Here is a 21,040-nt window from a genome sequence, read left to right on the forward strand (position 1 = left end):
AAGGCACCATTTTTTTAAAGAAACAAAGAAAAAACAAAAAGCAAATAAGACATTAAAAAAGAAATGTATTAAAAAAGCTAACACATACATACATTGTCTCCCCAGTTGAATACTGATTAATATATTATGACAATATTAATTCCCAACCCTTGCGAAACAAGCTCAAAGAATTTTAAATACTAAGCTACTAAATCTATTTGCAAGTTATTAACTTATCTATATACTATATTAATAACAGAATAATTAACAAGAAGAACAGTTACTGGTATAATAAAAAAGACAAGATTAAAAATTCAAAAACCTCTGTTAACAAACTGTTATTGTAAACAACTTATAGAAAATTTATCACAGCTTCTTAACTATCCCAGATCATTCCAAGAATTAACACTGATTTGTTGTGGCTGAAATATCCATGTTTGTTTCTTGATACCATCTCTTACACACATGCACACACATGTGTGCACACCCACCCACACACCCACACTCACCACAGCTCATATTGAATACATAGTGGAGAAAAGAGTCTTGAGTTAACAAGGTTAATACTATATGGCAGGGGTCCTCAACACGGCGGGTCGTGTGGCTCTGCCGGCAGAAAAAAATTAAAAAGGCGGCTTTCTTCGTGAATGTGCGGGTGGGACGGGACCAAAAGAAGGGGAGGAGCACCCTGCCTGCTCTGCTCCGCTTCGCCCCCCCCCCCTTTCCTCTCTCAGCTTTTCCCGCCGGCTGGACGGGGGGTTTTCCCCCACCGCGGGCCCCGGCCCGGCCCCCCCTCCCCCCCCCCCCCCCCCCCCCCCCCCCCCACCCCCCCCCCCCCCCCCCTGCCGTCTGGTTGGGCCGCACTTTTTCCCGCCCACGGCGGCGCGCCGGGGCGCCCGGCCTTTGGCGTGGGGCAGCACCCGAGGGGGGCCCTGGGGCGGGCAGGGCGGCCCCCGCGGGCTGCCCGGGCGAGTCCTAGCGAAACTCTGCACCCCCAAACCCCCCGTCCTTAGTTTGCATGGGGGGGCCGCTATATGGTGTAAAGCTATTACACAATCTAATTGTTCTGCCTCCTCCCAGAAGGTAACCAAACAAAAAACAAAAAAGCAGTCATGGAGTTGGATGTGTAGCATCCCAGACAACACAGCGAACCCTGATCAAGCAGCGCTTGTATGCTATGACCTGGATAGAAGAAGTGAATTTCCAATAATCTTTTCTGCCACACTCACCGTTCTCTGCACAGCCTTCCTGCTTGAATCAGTAATAGCTCCAAACCAAACAGCAATACAATACGACAGGATGCTTTCAATTGTCCCTCTATAGAAAGTGGTAAGGACAGGAGAAGGAAGATGTGCTCTTCTCATACGATGCAGAAAATGCAGGCATTGCTGTGCCTGTTTCACCAGTGTATCACTGTTGAGCGATCAAGCCAACCTGCTTGTCAGCTGTACATGCAGAAACTTAATACTACTAACCACCTCCACAGTTGAATCGTTAATACACAGAGGTGAATGGTTGCACCTGCCTTTTCTGAAATTTATAATTATCTCTTTTTTCCCTACATTTAAAGCCAGTCTGTTTTTATTATACCAGTTCATCAAATCCTCTACCTCACAAATGTCAAGCTTGTGGCGTCATGTTGCCATCATGTGACATTTCACAACATTTTTCCCATTCGCAGAGCTGGTGTGGATGTGGCCTGTGTGTGTCACATCTGCCCCGCAGGCTGCCAGTTTGACACCCCTGTTCTACCTCCTCCCGGTAATCATCCTTATTATCATCCTGAATAAGGTCCACCACTGTTGTATCATCCACATATTTCACAATATGGTTAGTGATGAGCATTTGTAAAAAGTGACTCTGGGTGGCTGAACAACAATCAAATAAAACAATATTATATAAAGAAAATGATACAGGGACCTCTGATAAAATTAAGAAGACTTCCTCTGACTGTCTCCTTTGAATTTTAAAATGGGAGTAAAATGAGATTTCATTAGAGGGTGTTAAATTTATGTGTAAGATCTAGGTCAAACTGAGCTGTGCTAAGAGAAATTTCTTAAATATAGCAGTGATAGCTGAATTCTTGCCATCCATATCAAATGATTCTGAGCTATCTTAATTTTCAAAAGTGGAGGAATATTGGAAACCCCTAGCTATAAGATACTTTGCCTTTCTTAGCTTGGTTAGAAGAGTGATGCATATGATAGTGTATCTTATTCTTATATTGGAACATAGGATTATATCCAAGTAATTTTGTGTTCTAATCTTGTATTTCAGAAGAGCATGAATATATATTAGTATTATACATTGCGATAAAGCAGTTTGGGGAAAACATTGCAAATATGTCAACCATTCTAGCAATGTTCACGCATGATCTTATTTAATAAAATTGAATGTAATATTTTAAAATTATATGTTTTATTAAATGATTTTATCTATTATCAGATTATTTGTTGAGCCATTTTCTTTGCACAGCCAGCTGCCCTGTTTTTATTTCTCTTGCTCTACTATAGAGGTAAAAGGAAATTCATTTTTGTTTGAATAATAGGATGCTTGGAAGAGTTATTTGTTTCTGTCTCATGTAGGATATAAATTTGGTAGCTGTTTTTAGATCTGCAACTGATTATAGTTAAAATAAGATTGTAATTTGGGAAACAAGCATAATGATAGAATGCACCAAACATACTTTTCCTGTTTTAAAGCATTTTAAATTATTTCTTGTGTTTTATTGTATACTTTTTCATTTAATAAAGTATTACTTGCCTATCTTTTATAAAATATCTTCTAAAAGTATATAATTTCTGGAAGTGGACATTTTCACTTCCTGTTATATATGTATAAATTTATATCATAATTTATATTTAATATAATTTAAATCTATACATACATACATTCATACATATACATATATACACATATATACATACACACATACACACACAATTTAGATATATATATTTGTACAAATGACAAAATTTTCTTTAGTACCCTAAAATTGAAAATTAATATACAAACTGTTCATAAATGTATTTGTTAGGTTTCCACAGAATCCTGTTTACGAAACCCTCATCCAGACCTTTAGTTCGTTTATAACTTTAAGGAAAACAACACTTTAAGCACATTTTTGCCGTTTATTCCCAAACATTTCCCCAAAAATGTTCTTAAAGTTGCACTTTAAATTTCTTTCATTAAAGATCGAAAGAAACTCACCCTATGAATGCTGTCAAACTTGCCACTCTGAAGATCTTTAATATTTGAATGCAGTAAAAAAATTAATTCCAAAATTGATTAAAAATGAAGTTCAGCTTTGCATCCATTTAGGCTACATTATGTTTGTGATCATAAATGGTATCGCTTGTCTTCCAGCCACTTCATTTACCAGCTGACCACAAAAACCTTAGTGCCTGCCATCTATATTTAAGGACCAAAGGTCTGGAATATATGTGGACAATCCCATGCTATCTTCTTGCTCAGGAGACATTTTGCCAACTAGGATCCATCCCTGGCAGCTGAACTTTGCTGTAATGCTGTCCCTGCTCCTTCAGAGAGGTCAAGCTTACCATATCCTCACAAGAAATATTCACTGCTACTACTTTTTCTAAATCTTCTGAGTTATATGTATAAAAAAGTCATAAACTGTGGGACTGGCTCTTTTAAAGTGATATTTTGAGAAATGTGAAATATTTCCACTTTTATAAGATGAGAAATGGGAATGTGCTTCTTCATACAAATAAATACACAGACACAAACAAACACAAAAATGAATTCTGAAAACTGACAGAAAAAACCTATTCTTTTGGATTGTTTGCAGTAAAAAATGATGTCACTTCATATCATTGCACTACCAGAGTAGCCCAGATGAACCCTTGAAGAGAACATTTCCATAGTTAGACTACCAAAATCAAAAAGATTCTTTCTTGTCACTTCACTCTCTCTTAGAGATTTTAGGTTGAAGTAAAGTGAGGTGATCCTTCTATATTCTTGTTTCAAGCTCTGAATGACTTTAAAGGTCACTGCATCACATTTAACTGAACTTGGAAAGAAATCTAGGAGCCATGTAACTTGATCATATGTAACTTGATCATAATGACAGTCCCATATGATCCAGAAGTAGAATATAAATGTTTTAACAAATGTGGAGATAAACATCTTTTAACTAATAATCTCATATTATATGGTGACCTACATTTAGAGGGATGGTAAATTATGAATACTTGCTAAAGGGATACTACAATACATGTTTTTCAAAGACCATTCATAAAAAGGGCAACGTTGTCAAAAAGAGAATCATTTTGAAAAAAAGATGATGGCTAATTTATAATTCTCACAAGAAAGTTTATATATGAAACAGGCCGTTACTTGAATCATGATTCTTCTCAAATACATGCTACATTAATTCCTCCCACTACTAGCAAGATGATTTGCTTCTTTCAGGAGCATAAGTACTCACTATGTCAATGTAGGGATGACAGTTCTATTTTTCTTTCTGTAGCATTTTAAAAAACAAATCATTGCCATTTCGTCTTGTACACCTCAGGCCAAATACTGGATTCATTTTGATTGTCTTCACCATCACAAGCACAATCAACTTTCCTTCCTTCCTTCCTTCCTTCCTTCCTTCCTTCCTTCCTTCCTTCCTTCCTTCCTTCCTTCCTTCCTTCCTTCCTTCCTTCCTTTCTTCCTTCCTTCCTTCCTTCCTTCCTTCCTTCCATCCATCCATCCCAATTGAATGGATTTTAGATACAATTCTAATGATGTCATTAAATTTTCTTAGACAAATAGTGTCATTCCATGCACGCTTCTTTAGGTAGATATAAAGGCAGATAAGACGGGATAAAATCAGTACAAAGCAAATACATTGAAAATAAGAGCCTTTCTATCTACATATTTGATTCACTGACATTAATGGAACAGTTCATAATGATGATTTGCTTTGGCTTTGTCATTTGATTTTTGGGGGGAGGATTGTTAGTACTCCATTCCCTTTATTTACTGGTGATTTGGTTGTACAGGGTTTCTCTTTGGTTTGGAAGCCTCCAAAGATCATGTATGGTTCCTTTTGGGTATGCCATATAATTTGTCAATATCAAAAACAAACAAACAAATGAACAAAATGTTAAGGCAATCCAAAAAGTAATGATGATGATATGATGAAAAATGCTTTCTTGATCTACTATTTCCATATAATTGAGAATGCTATGGGGATGAAAGTTGATGAATGAGAAATGTAATTAAATGCAGATATGTTTTAATATTTAAACTATCCACAGCTGCTTAAGATGTCTGAAAGGGATTGAAAATATAGATTCCTAGATTCTCTTCTATAAGAGAGTAGGATGAAGATGTACATTTATTATCTATACTTAATTTTTTTTAAAAAAAATTGGGATCGAAGTTCTTAAAAGCTGGAAAATCTTTGTTTTAAAATTATTTTTTACAATAGGCCGTATTGAATTTTGAATGGTACCTTCAGGCTACTAAAATACATAGTGCCATTTTGTAATAATAAATATATCATTTCAAGGAATGAGGTGACTTGCTAATCAGGAGGTTCTCATTGTTTAAAAGTTTAAAAATGCGGGGTAAAGAAAAGATGAGAGTTATGTTGTATAGGCATGTAGTTAGGTTGTTCATAGTTCATGAATAAGTCAGAGTGCATAGACAGTTGGCTTAAAACTACTGTGGGAAAAACTTAAGTTTTGCTGTAATAATAATTTCTCAAGATGTTTACAAGCATTAAAAATTAGTTTCTTTTCTCTTACTTTAAATAAGTCACTCCTCATGTTCAATAATAATTACATTATTTACCTCAGTGTAAACTAGTTTATTGGTCTGTTTACTGTTCTTTTATGAAGTGCTGCAACACTAAAATGAATTAAGCAAAAGGAATACCACATTCTGAGCTACTATAAAGAACAAGCCCCATTCATAGTTATTCCCCCTTCAGTTTTTAATGTTGCCAAATCAGCATAGTGGGTAGGCAAATAAACCATATGTTGGCATTGTCATAATATATTTGCAATCAGAACTATCAGAACAGTTTCTTGTATCCTGCTTGCCTACCTCAAGTCTGTTCAAATCTACTGCATCATTGTTAGAAAAATCTATTTTAGTTATAAATAGCCTGAATGACTTTTTCAGGAACTTGTAGGAGAAAAATAATCTTTACTAGAAGTGTTAAAACCACAATTACTCTTAGACAAAAGTATTCTTAGAAATATTCACAACACAAAATGTCTTTAAAATGGATATTTAAAAGATCAAAACAAGTATTTTAATTATTTCTCTTCATGATGCAACAAAAGATACAAGTCTAAAATTGACATATTGCTGAAAAGCAACAGCTGCACAGCCATATTAAGTAGAGATATGGATGCTATAGCTTTAATTATAGTAATTTTGAGATGGAAGCAATTTTTGAAAGCAACTAACAACAGGAATAATTATATGCTTGAAAATAGATAAGAACAAGCAAGCCTTTGGTATAAATTGTTTCCATATTCAGTAACAGTTTTAAAAGTTATTTGTTTTGAAACAAATAAAATTTGTTAGTGTTCCCTGTGATACATATCTGCTATTGTCTGTAACATTGTTTGAAACAATTGTGTCAGATCCATCTGATTAATATTCCCCCCTCCCCCGCACTGTTGGATGAGGTATAAGATTACCAGGAAAATAACAAAAAACTTAATTCTATGATACCATGGAATTGAAGTTCTGCTGAATTTGGTTTATATTTGATCGAAGTCCACTTATTTAACTATTGTACAATTATTTTTGACTTGTGTGCTCTACTCTGTTAATTCCAATAAATAAACAGTGAAAATAATACTGACCCCTGCTAATCAGTCTACACTCTGTTTTCAAGAGCTAAATATATTTAGGAAAGCCATAAAGAGGACATGAAAGAATTAAATAATCAGTTGCATAATTGATATCAGAAGCACATTACTCTAAAGATAGATAAAGATATTTAATTTAATATCTAAAAGTTGTTGATAGGAAACTTCTTCCATAAAACTATTCCTTCTTTAAGTTAATTTAGCGGCTGTAACTTTTGATGAAACATAATACTAAGATTCTGCGCTGTCTATCTTGAAATTGTGCCAAGTTCTAATACTGAGTTAGAGAAGAATTGCTTGCTATGAACAGTTTAATTGGTATTTTGTATGCATTTTGCCTCCAGATACAATTGCGGATTGTGCAGTCTTTAATGTTGGATCAGACATTTTCTCTAAAATAGTACAATAGGGATAATGAAATCTCACAAGATAATACAGTGGGGACTAAGTTGCTTTGTACAAATATGCAAGATATTATAAGATGTTTTGTTTTCTGTGTAAGATGTCATGAAATTTCAACCCCTGGTTTTACTGGGCATCAGGTTATCTCTCATTAAAGTGTGAGTGCTCTGGTGCCTACAAGAGGTTTGCTTATCTTTCCTTTAGTTTTTTTTTTTCTTGAAAACAAGGTGTTCTGAATTGGTAGCTTGATTCTGTCTTTTTCCCTTCATACCTTGCTTCCTTTGTTTTGCTTTGTTATTCTTAAAAGTTAGATGTCCCAAACTCTGTTGAAAAAAAACAAAACAATCTTTAGGGTATGTGGGGGAGTTGCTGATTGAAAAGGGAAGGAACTAAAAGAAATGTCATATGACCTTCATAGTGCTTGTGATTTTATTTATATATCTTGTTTGAAAGTATGTATACACTGATCAGCACGCACTGTGTTGCATTAATCATTTCTGTCCCTGGAATCTAAGCGTTATTTTTTTAAAAAACAGACAAGTTTGTAAAGCAGCCTCATGTATGCTCACCAATATTATTCACTGACAGAGAATGCTCAGTGAAGGAAAAGGAAATTGAGAATAGGAGTTGTGTGGTGTGGACATTGCAATTCTGCAGGTAGGCATTAAAGAAAAGTACTGGAATAGCATATAACAAGTTTCACATATGGACAAAACCACAGATAAATAGTGATAGACAGACAGACAGACAGGACTACTATGAGCCATTAGTGTACTGTAGCTGCCAAAAAAGCCAACACAGTCTTAGGCTATATTAACAAGAGGGCAAGAATCAAGATCACATGAAGTGTTAGTACCAGTTTACAATGCCTTGGTAAAACCACACTTGGAATATTGCAATCAGTTTTGGTTGCCACAACAGAAAAAAGATGCTAAGACTCTAGAAAAAGTTCAGAGAAAAGTAGCAAATTTGACTAGATGACTTGGAGGCTGAAGCATATCAAGAATGGTTGCAGGAATTGAATATGTCTAGCTTAATGAAAAGAAGGAGCAGGGGACGACATGTATGTATGTATGTATGTATGTATGTATGTATGTATGTATGTATGTGCATATATATTTGTGTGTGTGTATTTCTGTTATGTATATTTTAGTTTAAATTTACAAGATGGTTGACAACAGAACTTTGAACTTTAACATCTAATGGTATATCAGTTATACATATGATGAATAATTGATTACCTGTTTACAAGGACATGAAGACATAACTTATGGTCCCTGTTCCTCTGTTATTGTTTTAAATATGTTCTATTTTCTCTGTAGTAATAACAGGAAAACCAGAACTGGAAAGTTAAAACCAGTGATGTACTGCTATATGTTGAAGAATGGCTTTGCCATCTTCATTGCCTCTGCACCTCCCCACTCAGAACAGCTGATTGCTGAGCTAGGTGTCAAAGTTCACCTCTGTTGTCAACCGTCTTGTAAAAGCAAGTACAAGAAGAATTCATTTCTTAGTTGTGTGCACAATGCATCCCCTTCACTGTCTGTGATCCAATTGTGCTTATACTTGGATGTAGCTCTATTTCATCCTGATTTAATAACATGCTATGGATTGATTACCATAGATACAAAGAAAACTGGTAGCCCTTCTTTCTCTTTTGGAGGAAATTGGTTCATTTGCAGTCAGTTAATATGTACCGTGAAAAATGAATTTTACATGTGAAATTTTATATCTTGAATTGCAAGTTCAAAGTTAGTCATAAATCAGGTGCTGCTGATCAGGTGTTTTTTGAGTTAGCAATAGCTGTGGGCTCAGATTTATTAAAGCTTTGTTGATAATTTAGGCAGATACTTTTCTCATGTTAACATTTATTTTGAATAGCCTTTTAAAATTACTAATAATAAGATTACAATAACTCAACTGTGAAGTGATTATATTCTAAATATAGTTAATACTCAGTTGATACCACAATTGGGACTGCTGTGTGAAGTGAAGCAGTTGCTAAGGAGAGCGTGACTATGCTTTTCTTTTTCTACTCACCTACCTGCTTACCCTGGCACTGGGCTAGTGATCTCACAACTGTTGCCTCTATCTGACAAGACTAATTAGTTGCACAACTTGAGACTGGCCAGCAATCTTGCTGCTTCATTTTGAATAAGCTAAAGTTTACTGAATTTTCTTTAAGGATAGTCCCATCTGGAAGAAATTATTGTAATTTAGGTGAAAAACTGAACTTTAATGAACATTTTGACTAATTTTATTAAATAGTGTGGTTGTAATATGTTTCCTATATTTCCATTAGTAGTGTGTTCTTGTTTTCATTTTCATATGCTTGAATTAGCATCCTCATCAGAGGTGGTATTCAGCAGGTTCTGACCAGTTCTAGAGAACTGGTAGCAGAAATTTTGAGTAGGTCAGAGAATGGGCAAATACCACCTCTGACTGTGGTATTACAATATCTTCCCCTGCCATGCCCACCAATCCACACCCATAGAACCCATAGTAAAAAAAATAGCTATGTGGAAGATCTTTACCAACACTATACTAGCTGTTCTTTATAGCTGCTAGCTCACTTGCTATTAACTATATCAAAAATGTTTAAGTAGGAACATCCACTTTACTTCTGGTGAATCTCAGTTTTCAGTCTGTTTGGGGAAAACGGGTGACAGAGGAAATGCTTGGGGTTGGAAGGTTAAATGCCTGCAAAGGAATGTCCTGTAGTTGAATTTCCCTATTCTCTTTGTACTTTAACAGAAACTTATTTTTGTCTGCAGTGGTCTATTTCATTTCATGAGAATATTTGTTTCTTAATCACTTCACATATGAAGTGTATGATAAACAATATCTTTTGTAGGCTTTTCTCATTTTCTTTCAATTTAGTGAAGATATATTGACACAAAGAGGCATCCAATCTTTTTTGAAAATGTTACAATTTCATTGTCTACTCCAATTTGGAAATGGTGATTATGACAAAAGTCTCATGTATAACTTGTACAGTCATTATATTATAGTATTATTTAACTATTACTACAATCTGTAATTAAAGAGAGCAATTAACATGTAGAAAGTCATATTAATGTCCATTTTGCCCTACTAAAAGCTGTATAACACTGTTTCATTCAACTTTTATATCCAATTTAGCACATAGCTTTGGGAATCCTGAATCAGTACAATCATGCTATGTCTTTTATTTAAAGATTTGTATTTTTATTTCAGCTGTCGAACCAGTAATAGAAAAAGCTTGATTGTAACCTCTAGCACATCTCCAACACTTCCACGTCCACATTCTCCACTTCATGGACATGCAGGTAATAGAAAATATGTATATGGCAATATATTTTGTTATAAATAATTAATTTAAGTTGTTAATTTAATTTCTTCTGTTGGAACTTAATATAATAAATAGACATGGTCTCTGATAATATTTCTTGTTATTTGCACTTCTATGTGTTACACTCACATAGAAATACATTATTTTCCATATATGTTTACACTGTTTACCAGTACATTTCTATAAAACATATTATGCCTAAAAGATATTATTGTTGTTTTTGTTGTTGGCTATACAGCAAGATGTTTTGACTGGATTTGAGATTTTTGTTCATTTTCAACTCCTTCACAAGGACTAGGATAGGCAGATGTTGTATATTAAAGGGATCATGGGATGTAAGTTGTTCCAAGTAAAGCTTCTTTTGCAATTTACCGATGGGGATTTTGACAGAGCTGATGGTCTTCATGTGGTCCTTCAGATGTGTTCGAATTGCATCCAGAGTGGCTATTGGTACTTATCTAGACTCTTGATGTTATTTTCATAGGGTATCTTGATTCTTTCAATTTTCACTATTTCCCCCCTGTTGATGGTAAGGATGGCACTTTTGTCCAGTCTAAATTCCACTGCAATATCTTAGTTGTATATTCGGAAACTATTCAGCAGCTATTCTATTTCAGATGATCTTTTCCCATTCAGCTTCAGATTGTCTGTGTGAAGCAGGTGGTATAGCCTGGCAGATTGCTCCCACTGCAGAATTGAATCAGAAGCAATGTCAGTTCAAGAGATTAAATGCATATAATGTACATACTAGTTATGTATAAGGTCATTCCTGTTATCACTGTTTGAAAACAACTGTCTTCTATCTGAAAATTTGGATCAAATTCAGATGTATATACAACTTATACATAAAACACACCAGAAATTACAGTGTTTGTATGCAGTGAAAAGCTATACTTTGCTTAGAAACACTGATGGAAAGAGTGATGGAAACTGATGGAAAGAGGAAGACCATAATCTCTTTCTGCTAAATATTTTAAACTGGCATCCTGAGTGTATGTCAGTAAACTTTTCATAAAAATAAACTGTTTGAGATAAAACTGGCTTTCAGTTACTCTTGTAACATATTGGCAAAATGTGCTGTATGCAATATGACTATGATTGAAACTGCTAACCAAGTCTATACTTTATCTTCCTAAAATATATTATGTGAAAGTCTCAATTGAAGAAAGTCAGGATGAATGATGGTGATCAAGATTTCTGACAACTGTAGTGTATGAGAGAATTGCAGCTTGGAACAGAAGAAGAGCAAATGATAAGGAGCATGAATAAATCAATGAGAAAAAGAAAAAGCGCAAGCAAGCAAACCTAGAAGGATATAATAGAATTGAATGAAAGTGACCTAATATTGTGGACCAGGGTTTAGAATTCAGGGAAATAAAATGCAGAATTAAAATGTATGTCAGGAAGTATTAATTGGTAGCGTGTAAGTCAGAATCCATATAAGTCAGGCTTCAAGTATCAGGGTATGAAACCCAGCTCCCCTCAACTGCCCAGATACTAGAAGCTTATTCAGTGATTGGCTGAAAAAACTGAAACTTGAAAAACAAGAATGGAACCTTTGCTATAGAAAAAAAAAAAAAAATAGATCCCTGAATACAATATATTATTTGCCCTGGCAAAAAGTCCAAGCCTTTATATAAGCCTATGCTTTAATATTTAAGATCTAGCCGCCTTCTTCCCACTTTGCTGAATAAACAAATATGTGGTGTTTTAATGGTCTTTGGAAGCAGCTGAACTATGTTTGTGTAATGGTTCTTTCTGCTCTGAGAACCATTAATTAATGGCTGATCAGTGTTATCCTTTACAATGATAATTGAATGGTGATAATAGAAGAATCAGATATGGGAATATGTACAATGTTTTGAATGATGGTGCAAAAATAATGTAGCATCAATGGGGAGGATAGGATGGAAGAAGAGATTACAGAAGAAGTGTTTTTGCCAGAGACCCAAGTAGAAATGAGAAAGGTGACTTAATAACAAATAGACAAGATATCTATTTGAATTTGCAATACACCTGTCACAACATAGTACCTGTCCACCAAATTGTGTGATGCATATGTTAGCACTAGATTTATTAGAAAATGAATACTGCTTAAAATACAATTCTTTTATTGCAAGTTATTGCATAAACAAAATTGTATATTGTACATAAAGAATGGTACAGGAAAAAAGATGGGCTGCTTTTAGGGGAGAGCAGTCTCATAAAATGTCATAGGATCTAGTTTTTGTGAATAGAGGACTCAACCATAGATACCCAGAGAAGAAATAGAATAAAGCTATGATATTAGGGTAAGGATAATACCGGGATGGTCACAAGATGGCAGAGATATATAGTTGCCATCTGGATATTTGTAGGCAATATATGATGGCCCTAGGATAGGGAGTGGGGATTGAAGGCATACACACAAAGAAATAGTTACAAGGCAAGGATTTACTTAGAAGCACAGATGCAGAGAAAGGAAATAAGGCACAACCATTGTTCTATTTCTGTGAAATAGCCTTTTGTTCTTTTGGCTTCCTGTTTAAACTTTTTGATGAGGAAGATGTATTCCATCCTGGGTGTATTATCTTCTGCTGGGTTTCTGCAGAGAAACAAAAACAGAATCAGAAAAGAAGTGTGGGGCATTGTTATTTACTGTTAATATTTTTTCTAGACTAGATTACTAGGGAAATCTCAGTAAGGAAAGATACATAGAATTAAAAGACATATTTGATTGGTGACTATAGGAGCAGAAAGTTAGGCTGATTAGACTTTTGCTCTACTCCAGTGTGGTTTACATTTTTACATTATGTGGATGTTTAATTTAAAGCTGATTTATTATAAAGCTGTACAGTTATATTCACATTTCACATATTTATAGGTGCAAGTATAGAAGGAATTAATATCTGTTCTTTTTAGATAAATGCAAATTAATGCATATGAATTATTATTATCATTATCATTATCATTATCATTATTATTATTATTATTATTATTATTATTATTATTATTATTATTTGTTGTAACTTCATTGACAATAACATATATTTATATAATAAAGTATTTCCAGATTGGTATAATATAGGTCACATAGATTAGATCCTGATCAATTCATGTAATTTATAGGACTTCTAAGCCATCATATTTCCATTTGTGATCCTCATTATTTGTTTTTCACCATTTATTCTGGCTTATTTCTCACCAGAAAAAGAGAAAATAGTTTGAACACTATGATTAATAACAATAGAAACCATAAGTCTGAAAATTGTATGTTAGATTCACATTAACTATAATATAGAAATAGTTGTAAGCATGGTTCATATACCATTTTGTATGTTTTTAAGCAGGTGGAAGTCCATTGGATAGTCCCCGAAATTTTTCTCCAAATGCACCATCTCACTTTTCCTTTGTTCCTGCCCGTAGGTATGTATGAGTGATTTTATTCCATTAGAGAGAGAGAGAGAGTATGTGTGTGTGTGTGTGTATGAGAGAGAGAGAGAGGGAGAGAGAGAGAGAGGATTCATTAACTTTCTACCATTGTTTTAAAAATAGTTGTTAAAAAAATATCAGCTTTAATGTGTCTGTCGGATGTAGGATTTTCCAGCGCTTGTATCGATATCAGAACATCGGAATTCAGATTGGACCTGAATTTTGGTAGAATTAGAATATAGCGCACTTGAAAGATTTGTTCTATTGTTAAGATATTATTCTATTGTTAAGTGAGACATTTGTTAAGTGAGTTTTGCCCCATTTTATGACCTTTCTTGCCTTGTTAGGTGAATCACTGCAGTTGATAAATTAGTAACCCGATTGTTAAGTGAACCTGGCTTCCCCATTGATTTTGCTTGTCAGAAGATCACAAAAGGGGATCACATGACCCTGGGACACAGGGTCATAAGTACGAACCAGTTGCCAAGCCTCTGATGTTGTTCACATAATCATGGGGATGCTACAAAGGTTGTAGCTGTGAAAAATGGTCGTAAGTCACTTTTTTCAGTGCCATTGTAACTTTGAACGGTCACTAAAATATTCATTAAATCAGTATTGAAGAATATTGTTCAAGATCGTTGTGCTGGTTGAGCTTGGCTAATCTTTTCTAAACTTGAGATTTGTTCATTCTCATTTTCCAATTTATTGAGATTTTTAAAAGAATCAGTAATCCTAAACCACCACCCCCAATAAACTCTGCTTGTATGTTCTTTATTAAGGCATTAGCAAGTTTATGGACTTCTGCTATTTTGTACTACATTGATCGCAATATTTATTTATTCATTCAATTTGTATGGCTGCCCGTCTCTAAAAATGACTCTGGATAGCAAATAATCTTAAAATAAATTGAAAACACGTCCAGTCAAAAATGCAAACTTAAACCACATACCGTAGCAGTTCAATGGCCATTTGAAGTTATGATGGCACTGAATGGATGGCGGGTACGATTTGACCTTGGAATCTGGGTGCAAGTCAACTGGCTTGCACTTATGACCAATTGCAGTGCCCCACAATCATGTAATCGCCATTTGCACATTTCCCTGCCCCCTTCCCCAGAATTTTCACTTGGATGCCAGGAGGGAAAGACACGAGTCATACTGGGATAAGTCTCACCCTTCTCCCTTGCTAGCCACATGCACACCCCTCCACACCCTCCCAGATCTTCACCATGCACACTTCCCAAACCTTGCTGCGCTTCTTTTGCACCCTGTCCATACCTTGGCTATACTGTCAGTGAAAACACTATTCTGTAGTATTCCCCATCTTTCTTTGTTCCCCCAAAGAACTTTTGGGGACCATTTTCGGCCTAGATATATCCTTGGAAATAAAGATGATGCTTTCAGTTACCCCAAACCTGCTTTCTATTTTTGTTTTGATTAAAAAAATATTTTAAAAAGTCAGATGCAGCAGGGAGCCAGATGCAAACAAAGGTGTTGTCTATGGGCAGGTTACAGGTTTGGGGGATGAAATATTGGAAGTCTTCAAATATAATAATTTCTTCATAGTTGCCACTATTAAATTATGATAGGAAGTTATAGCCTTTCTCCAAATGAGCTGTTCAGAGCATCCATTGTTTGGGATGATGCTTCTGTTGCTCATTTGATAGGCTGGGCTTTAATTGAGAGGACGCTCCTCCTCCTCCACGGGACTCCTCCCTAGCGTCCCCAGTTTTTGCTCAGCCTTCGTGGATATAGGCAGCTTAATTTCCTTTCCCTTGGCCGGAATAGCAAAAGCTTCAAAAGGAGTCAACAAAAAGGTTTGCTTTTAAACTCTAAACAACTCCTTTAAGGCTTTTAGTTTCAATGAGTCAAGCAGCTCCCTACGATGTATAACTCGAGCCAAGGGAGCTCACCGTAGCTTCAGATAATGATCTCTCACCCCCAGGACGATAGGAGGTGATAACGCCTCAGCTGCATGGCTAACAACTCACATTACAATCTTTTCAAGCCGAGCCGCTACGATCACCGCCGCCACTACGATCGCTGCCACCTGCGCCTGACGGGAGAGGCTCCATTTTAAAAGGGTCAGAGGCTTTTTTCTCTCCCCTGGGAACACCGTCTGGGGTGGGGGCATCAGCGCCCATCTGCCCCACCGCACCTTTTTATTCAAGGGGAAAGTCTGCAGTATCGACTCCCCACAAGGCGTGGAAGTGCTGCTGAGCCGATTTAACTCATTACGCGCCTAAAGAGATAATGGCTGGTGCCATTGCAGACTCACTAACCATGCGGTAGTGATCTGCATTTTATTTCTGGAACTGTGAGAGGCTTTTCTTTCCCCAAGCAGGGGTCTCCTTCCTGGAACCCGAGAGAAATCACCCTAATACATTTGTGTGTGTATGTCTATAGATAGATAGATAGATAGATAGATAGATAGATAGATAGATAGATAGACAGATATTCAGATATACAGATATAATTATTCTATTTTGGACCCTTATTCATTAAGGAGGAAACTATTGGCTTATGCCCTCACAGAATTAAACAGCAGCACCACAGCGAGCACCAAGGCCCATGTCCGCCTGTGCAGGAAGCTGTCGCAGGCCTACATCTTATTTCAACAATTCCTCCTTTCTAGGCCTATGAGGTGTTCCTAATTTGGCTAATTCGGAAATAATATTAATAACAAAATAATAATAATGATAATAATAATAGGAACAAGAATAAGAATTCAGTATTCTTACATAAGATTATACAAAACTGGGGAGCATTGTTTTAGGGTTCCCTGGCCATTGCTGGTTCAGTCCCCTGGGCGTGCCAACCACCCAACATTTCAGCCTCATTAACAGTAAAATTTAATAAGCGGTCACAATGGCAAGTGGCAGTAGCTCAAGAGCCATGTCAAATTCTCAAAACAAATTGAAGCATTCTAAGTGTATCTCCTAAGCAGCAGAAAAAGACGCTAACAAGCGCCATAACACATGAGTTCATGTGGGAGGATGAAGAAAATTCTCAAACCTCATCTCCTCCAGGCCTACTTCGGCTCCAATCCCCCTCTGCAACCACCCCTGAATCTGTCTGTGTAATCCAGATGCAGCGCAGCTGCACAAGATCAGGTAGCCCATCTAGATCAGTACAAGTGACTCGAAGTGACTCTGTGGCCACATTGCTCCAACAGCGGCCAGATTCTGTCAAGATGATGACTTACCAGAAAAGATCCCCACAAAGATGTGACTGTGAATGAAATTAGCAATAAGCCAGTGTATCTCTGCGGAGGTGCAGCATACTGCTCTGAACAACAGAGCGCTCCTTCTGACTGGAATTCCCTATAACTCCGGTCACTAAGCAGGACAGAGCATGCTTACCCTCAGGTATCTCTCCACAGGAGATTCTGTAGTTTCAGATATACTCCCGCAAGGTATATAGAAGAAGCAAGGGCTATTGATCGGGTGGAGCCAGAGGACTCTGAGTTCTCCTGCTCAAATTCTCAAATTCTAGTTAGATTCGCATCGGCTCACATAAAAAGGTGATGGTTGATGCTACATCTTGACGACTAAAACAACGCCAGCATAATTTTGTTTATAAGAATTCCATGGTATTATCTGTTGAGAGGCCACTTCCCCTCACAAGGATCTCCGTGAGGGTCCAGGGGACATTTATGCCGATTACGGACCTCTTTCTGAGGTTGACTATTGGGCTTACTTTTTCAGTTGGCAGCCCTCACAGAATTCTAGCAGCACAGTAACAGCGAGCACCAAGGCCTGTGTCCGTCTGGGCAGGAAGCTGTAGACCGCCAGTGACTGCAGGATCACCCAATTGCAATACAGGTCCTGAAAGATGTTCTCTATTTGGCCTCACAATTTGATTCCATATTCAGTCATCTAATTATGAGTTTGGTAACAGCACAACAATTTATGTTAGTAGCTGTGCACAGATATAACAAAAATATTATCAATAATAACAATATTAATGATATCAATATTATTATGAATAATAACATAATAACAAATTGAATTTACCAAAAACCGGGGGGGGGGGGAGAGCAAATATCAAGAGGATTCCCTGCCTCTGTTTATATCAGTCCTCTGAACCAGTCAACAGTCCATTAATATCTCATACACATATAGATACATAGATATAGATATCTCACCTTGTGGGCTTTAGGTCAGAATCTTCAAGGGCAACCAAAAATACCCCCAGAGGACAATAAACCAACTCAAAGTAGGTAAAAACGTCCTAGAGAGACCTCTAAGGCAACAAAGGATGCCAAGAGATACCAAAATGCGTTAGATGAGCATATCTTAAATTAAAAAACAAAAATGCATGAGGGAGGTTGAACAGAAGTCTCAGTCCTCTTCCCCAGCCAGGCTGGTCCCAGTTCCAGAGTGCTCGCTTCAGCAGCACATATACTAAAATTGGAATGATACAGAGAAGATTAGCATGGCCCCTGCGCAAGGATGACACGCAATTTGTGAAGTGTTCCATATTTCACCTTGCCTCCATCCCTGGATCTCTCAACGCCATCCAGGAGAGCCTCAGAGGGACCGGTTCAACCCAGGCCTTCAGCAGCACTACTTGCCTGACAGACAGTTGTGGGACCACACCAGAATTCTTCCTCCCAGAGGATATCCCTGACAAATTGAAGGCCTGGAGGGACATGCCAACTTGAAGAGGCATCGCAGCCGGGGCACAGTAGAAGTTGATGGCTAGGCAGCCTCCACAATCTGACCTCGATTCTCACTCAATGTAGTTACTACGCAGAATAGACCTTCATTACCAGCAGGTGCCTCCTTCAGGGGAGTATTATATAATCCAGTTACACATTCACATGATGCACAGGATGAGGGAAAACTAGAGACCAGATGGAACAGGTTGTGGAAGGGTTTACTCACAACAGTGACCAAAATCTGTCAGAGGCGGATCCCCTAAAAAGGGGGGGCATGTCAAACATTGAAGGCATTAAGCCAGACCACCGACCTTCAGGTCTGTTTCGCCCTCAGACTTTTTTCAAGTCTCTGTTGTTTCAAAACAACAACAACACTACTTCCTGCCTTGATATTCCATTCCTCTCAGCCCAACAATCATTACTATAAGGGGGGGTCAGACGATTTAATCTTATCCCAACCAATAATGTAAGAGGAAGTCATAACTGTCCCAGAGAGGTTCTTGGACCTCATCCAGAAACAAGGGGTCTCTTCAGTGGCATATACCCCTCTTATAGGATATGATAGCAAATTTTTAATTTGGTTTTATCATTCTGCTAAATTTATCATCACCACGATAGTAGATAAAACAATAATGGCAATTATCATCCTCCTCTGCAATTCCAACGGAAGCAGAAGAGGCTCTCAAGTCAAAGGATATACAGGCTCGAGTTGTCCCCATGTAGGGCATGTCGATCTGATGTAAGGGCCATAAGAGCGGAGTCGGCCTCATCCCCCTTTTTTTTACTAGATTGTCTCTCAGGTTGCTCCACCATCTGAGGGAGATTATCTCAAATTCCAATATCAGGGCACACAAGGACGCCGCAAAACTCTATTAAATTATCTGCTCAAGCCAGGGCATCTCAGGTTACTCCTCGCCTACAGCTATGGCTCAGACATTGGCAAGCAGATATCACACAACTAATGGAAGCTTGCTTCCTCCCCAATATAGGGAGATAATTTGGTTGGTGGTGCCCCTGACCTATCTCTGATAGAGACTAGAAGCAGAAAATAAGTTCCTCTCTTTTCATAGACCCCAAAATAGTTCTTCCCAGCTTTTTGGAGGGTTCCTTTGTTCCCTCTACCAGGGACTTTTCTCTCCAGATTCCAGGGACCGTCTGGACGCATGAATCACCAACAGTCAGATAGTTTCCGATCTGGAGATAGATACTGAAGGGGAGGACAGAGCAAAAGAATCTCTTGAGGAACATGAAATAGAGGTCTCCGAGGCACAACATAGGCCTCACGACTGTGCCCCTATTGGTGGAAGGCTCAAGCTTTTCACGGACAGATGGGATGCCTCTACCTCTGTTTTCTGGGTTAGAGGTATCAGAAGATTAGGCCTGGCAATAGAATTTCCATCCTATCCCCGGAACCTTTGCATTACTTGCCTTCTCTCTGGGGATCCTGTTAAAGGGAGCATGATGGAGACACCTATTGTTCATTTATTGGAGATCCAGGCAACCAACCTGTGGCACCAGATCAGCAGGGGCAATTTTAGTTTTAAAATGACTTAATTGATCCATAGTTCATAGGAGGCTTAAGATGAGTATACTGAACTCTATACTTTTGAGCTTCAGAAGGGGCGATTTTCTACCCTCCATTGACTTAATGGAGGCCCATCCCCACATTCCAATTAGATCCTCACATAGCAAAACTCTTAGTTTTTGTTATAATACTCAACGTTTTGAATACATTGCACTGTCCTTTGGGTTGTCATCTGCCCAAGGTTCTTACGAAGGTTCTGATGGCTCTGGCTGTTCATCTCAGGGGAACACCTGTTAGACGGCAGTGTTATTTATTTGACATTTCATTATTCATATAATGAATAATATATTGTTCATATATTGTTCATATAAACAGGCAAAGGGGAGGCCTTAGCATCGGTCATCACTAGGAGAGACTTGCAGTCCATCTCTCATCACCCACGCATATGCCATTTTCTTGCACGGGGCTACAATCTTACAGCCTCCTGTAGTGCATTGATACCACACGTGGGACCTCAACAAGGTCCTTACCGTACTCAAGAAAACTCCCTTTGAGCCCATGTAGACCATGCGTCTCCATTCCTAATGTACAAGGTGGTTCTCTTGGTTGCCATTACATCGGCCAGTTACATCTTGGATCTAGTAGTCTTGTCAGTTAGACAGGAGCTCTGTATTTTTCACACAGACAAAATGGTCCTTAGTCCAGATCCATCTTTCACCCATAGATAATTTTGGGTTTCCACAGACCATAGGAACTGATACTCCCGTACATTTGTCTGAAACCGACATAAAATCTGGCACGACAATGCCACAATCTAGATGTAAGGCGAGCTTTCTGCATATATTTCAACTGCACGATGTGTGTTAGGAAACAAAGGTTCTCTTCGTT

General features: G+C 37.5%; 1 protein-coding gene and 1 non-coding gene across 12 annotated transcripts in view; both read left to right on the plus strand.

The window, feature by feature from the left end:
- MAST2 (microtubule associated serine/threonine kinase 2) overlaps window positions 1-21,040 on the plus strand; it is a 136,871-nt gene that overhangs the window by 67,417 nt on the left and 48,414 nt on the right. For 7 of the 11 annotated variants that reach the window (XM_026665789.2, XM_087960192.1, XM_087960195.1 and 4 more), the window contains 2 exons: window positions 10,440-10,531; window positions 13,881-13,959. In XM_026665789.2, the coding sequence (XP_026521574.1) occupies window positions 10,440-10,531; window positions 13,881-13,959 (171 nt within the window). The remainder of the gene's footprint in view (window positions 1-10,439; window positions 10,532-13,880; window positions 13,960-21,040) is intronic. The other 4 variants (XM_026665791.2, XM_087960193.1, XM_087960197.1 and 1 more) reach the window with 1 other exon arrangement.
- Window positions 18,347-18,452, plus strand: LOC113411103 (U6 spliceosomal RNA). Its single transcript, XR_003370733.1, has one exon. It is a non-coding gene; the product is annotated as a U6 spliceosomal RNA (small nuclear RNA).

This window comes from Notechis scutatus, chromosome 3 (genome assembly GCF_049901735.1).
Source record: "Notechis scutatus isolate UNSWTSFEM ecotype Mainland chromosome 3, rNotScu1.2, whole genome shotgun sequence".
Taxonomy (NCBI): Eukaryota; Metazoa; Chordata; class Lepidosauria; order Squamata; family Elapidae; genus Notechis; species Notechis scutatus.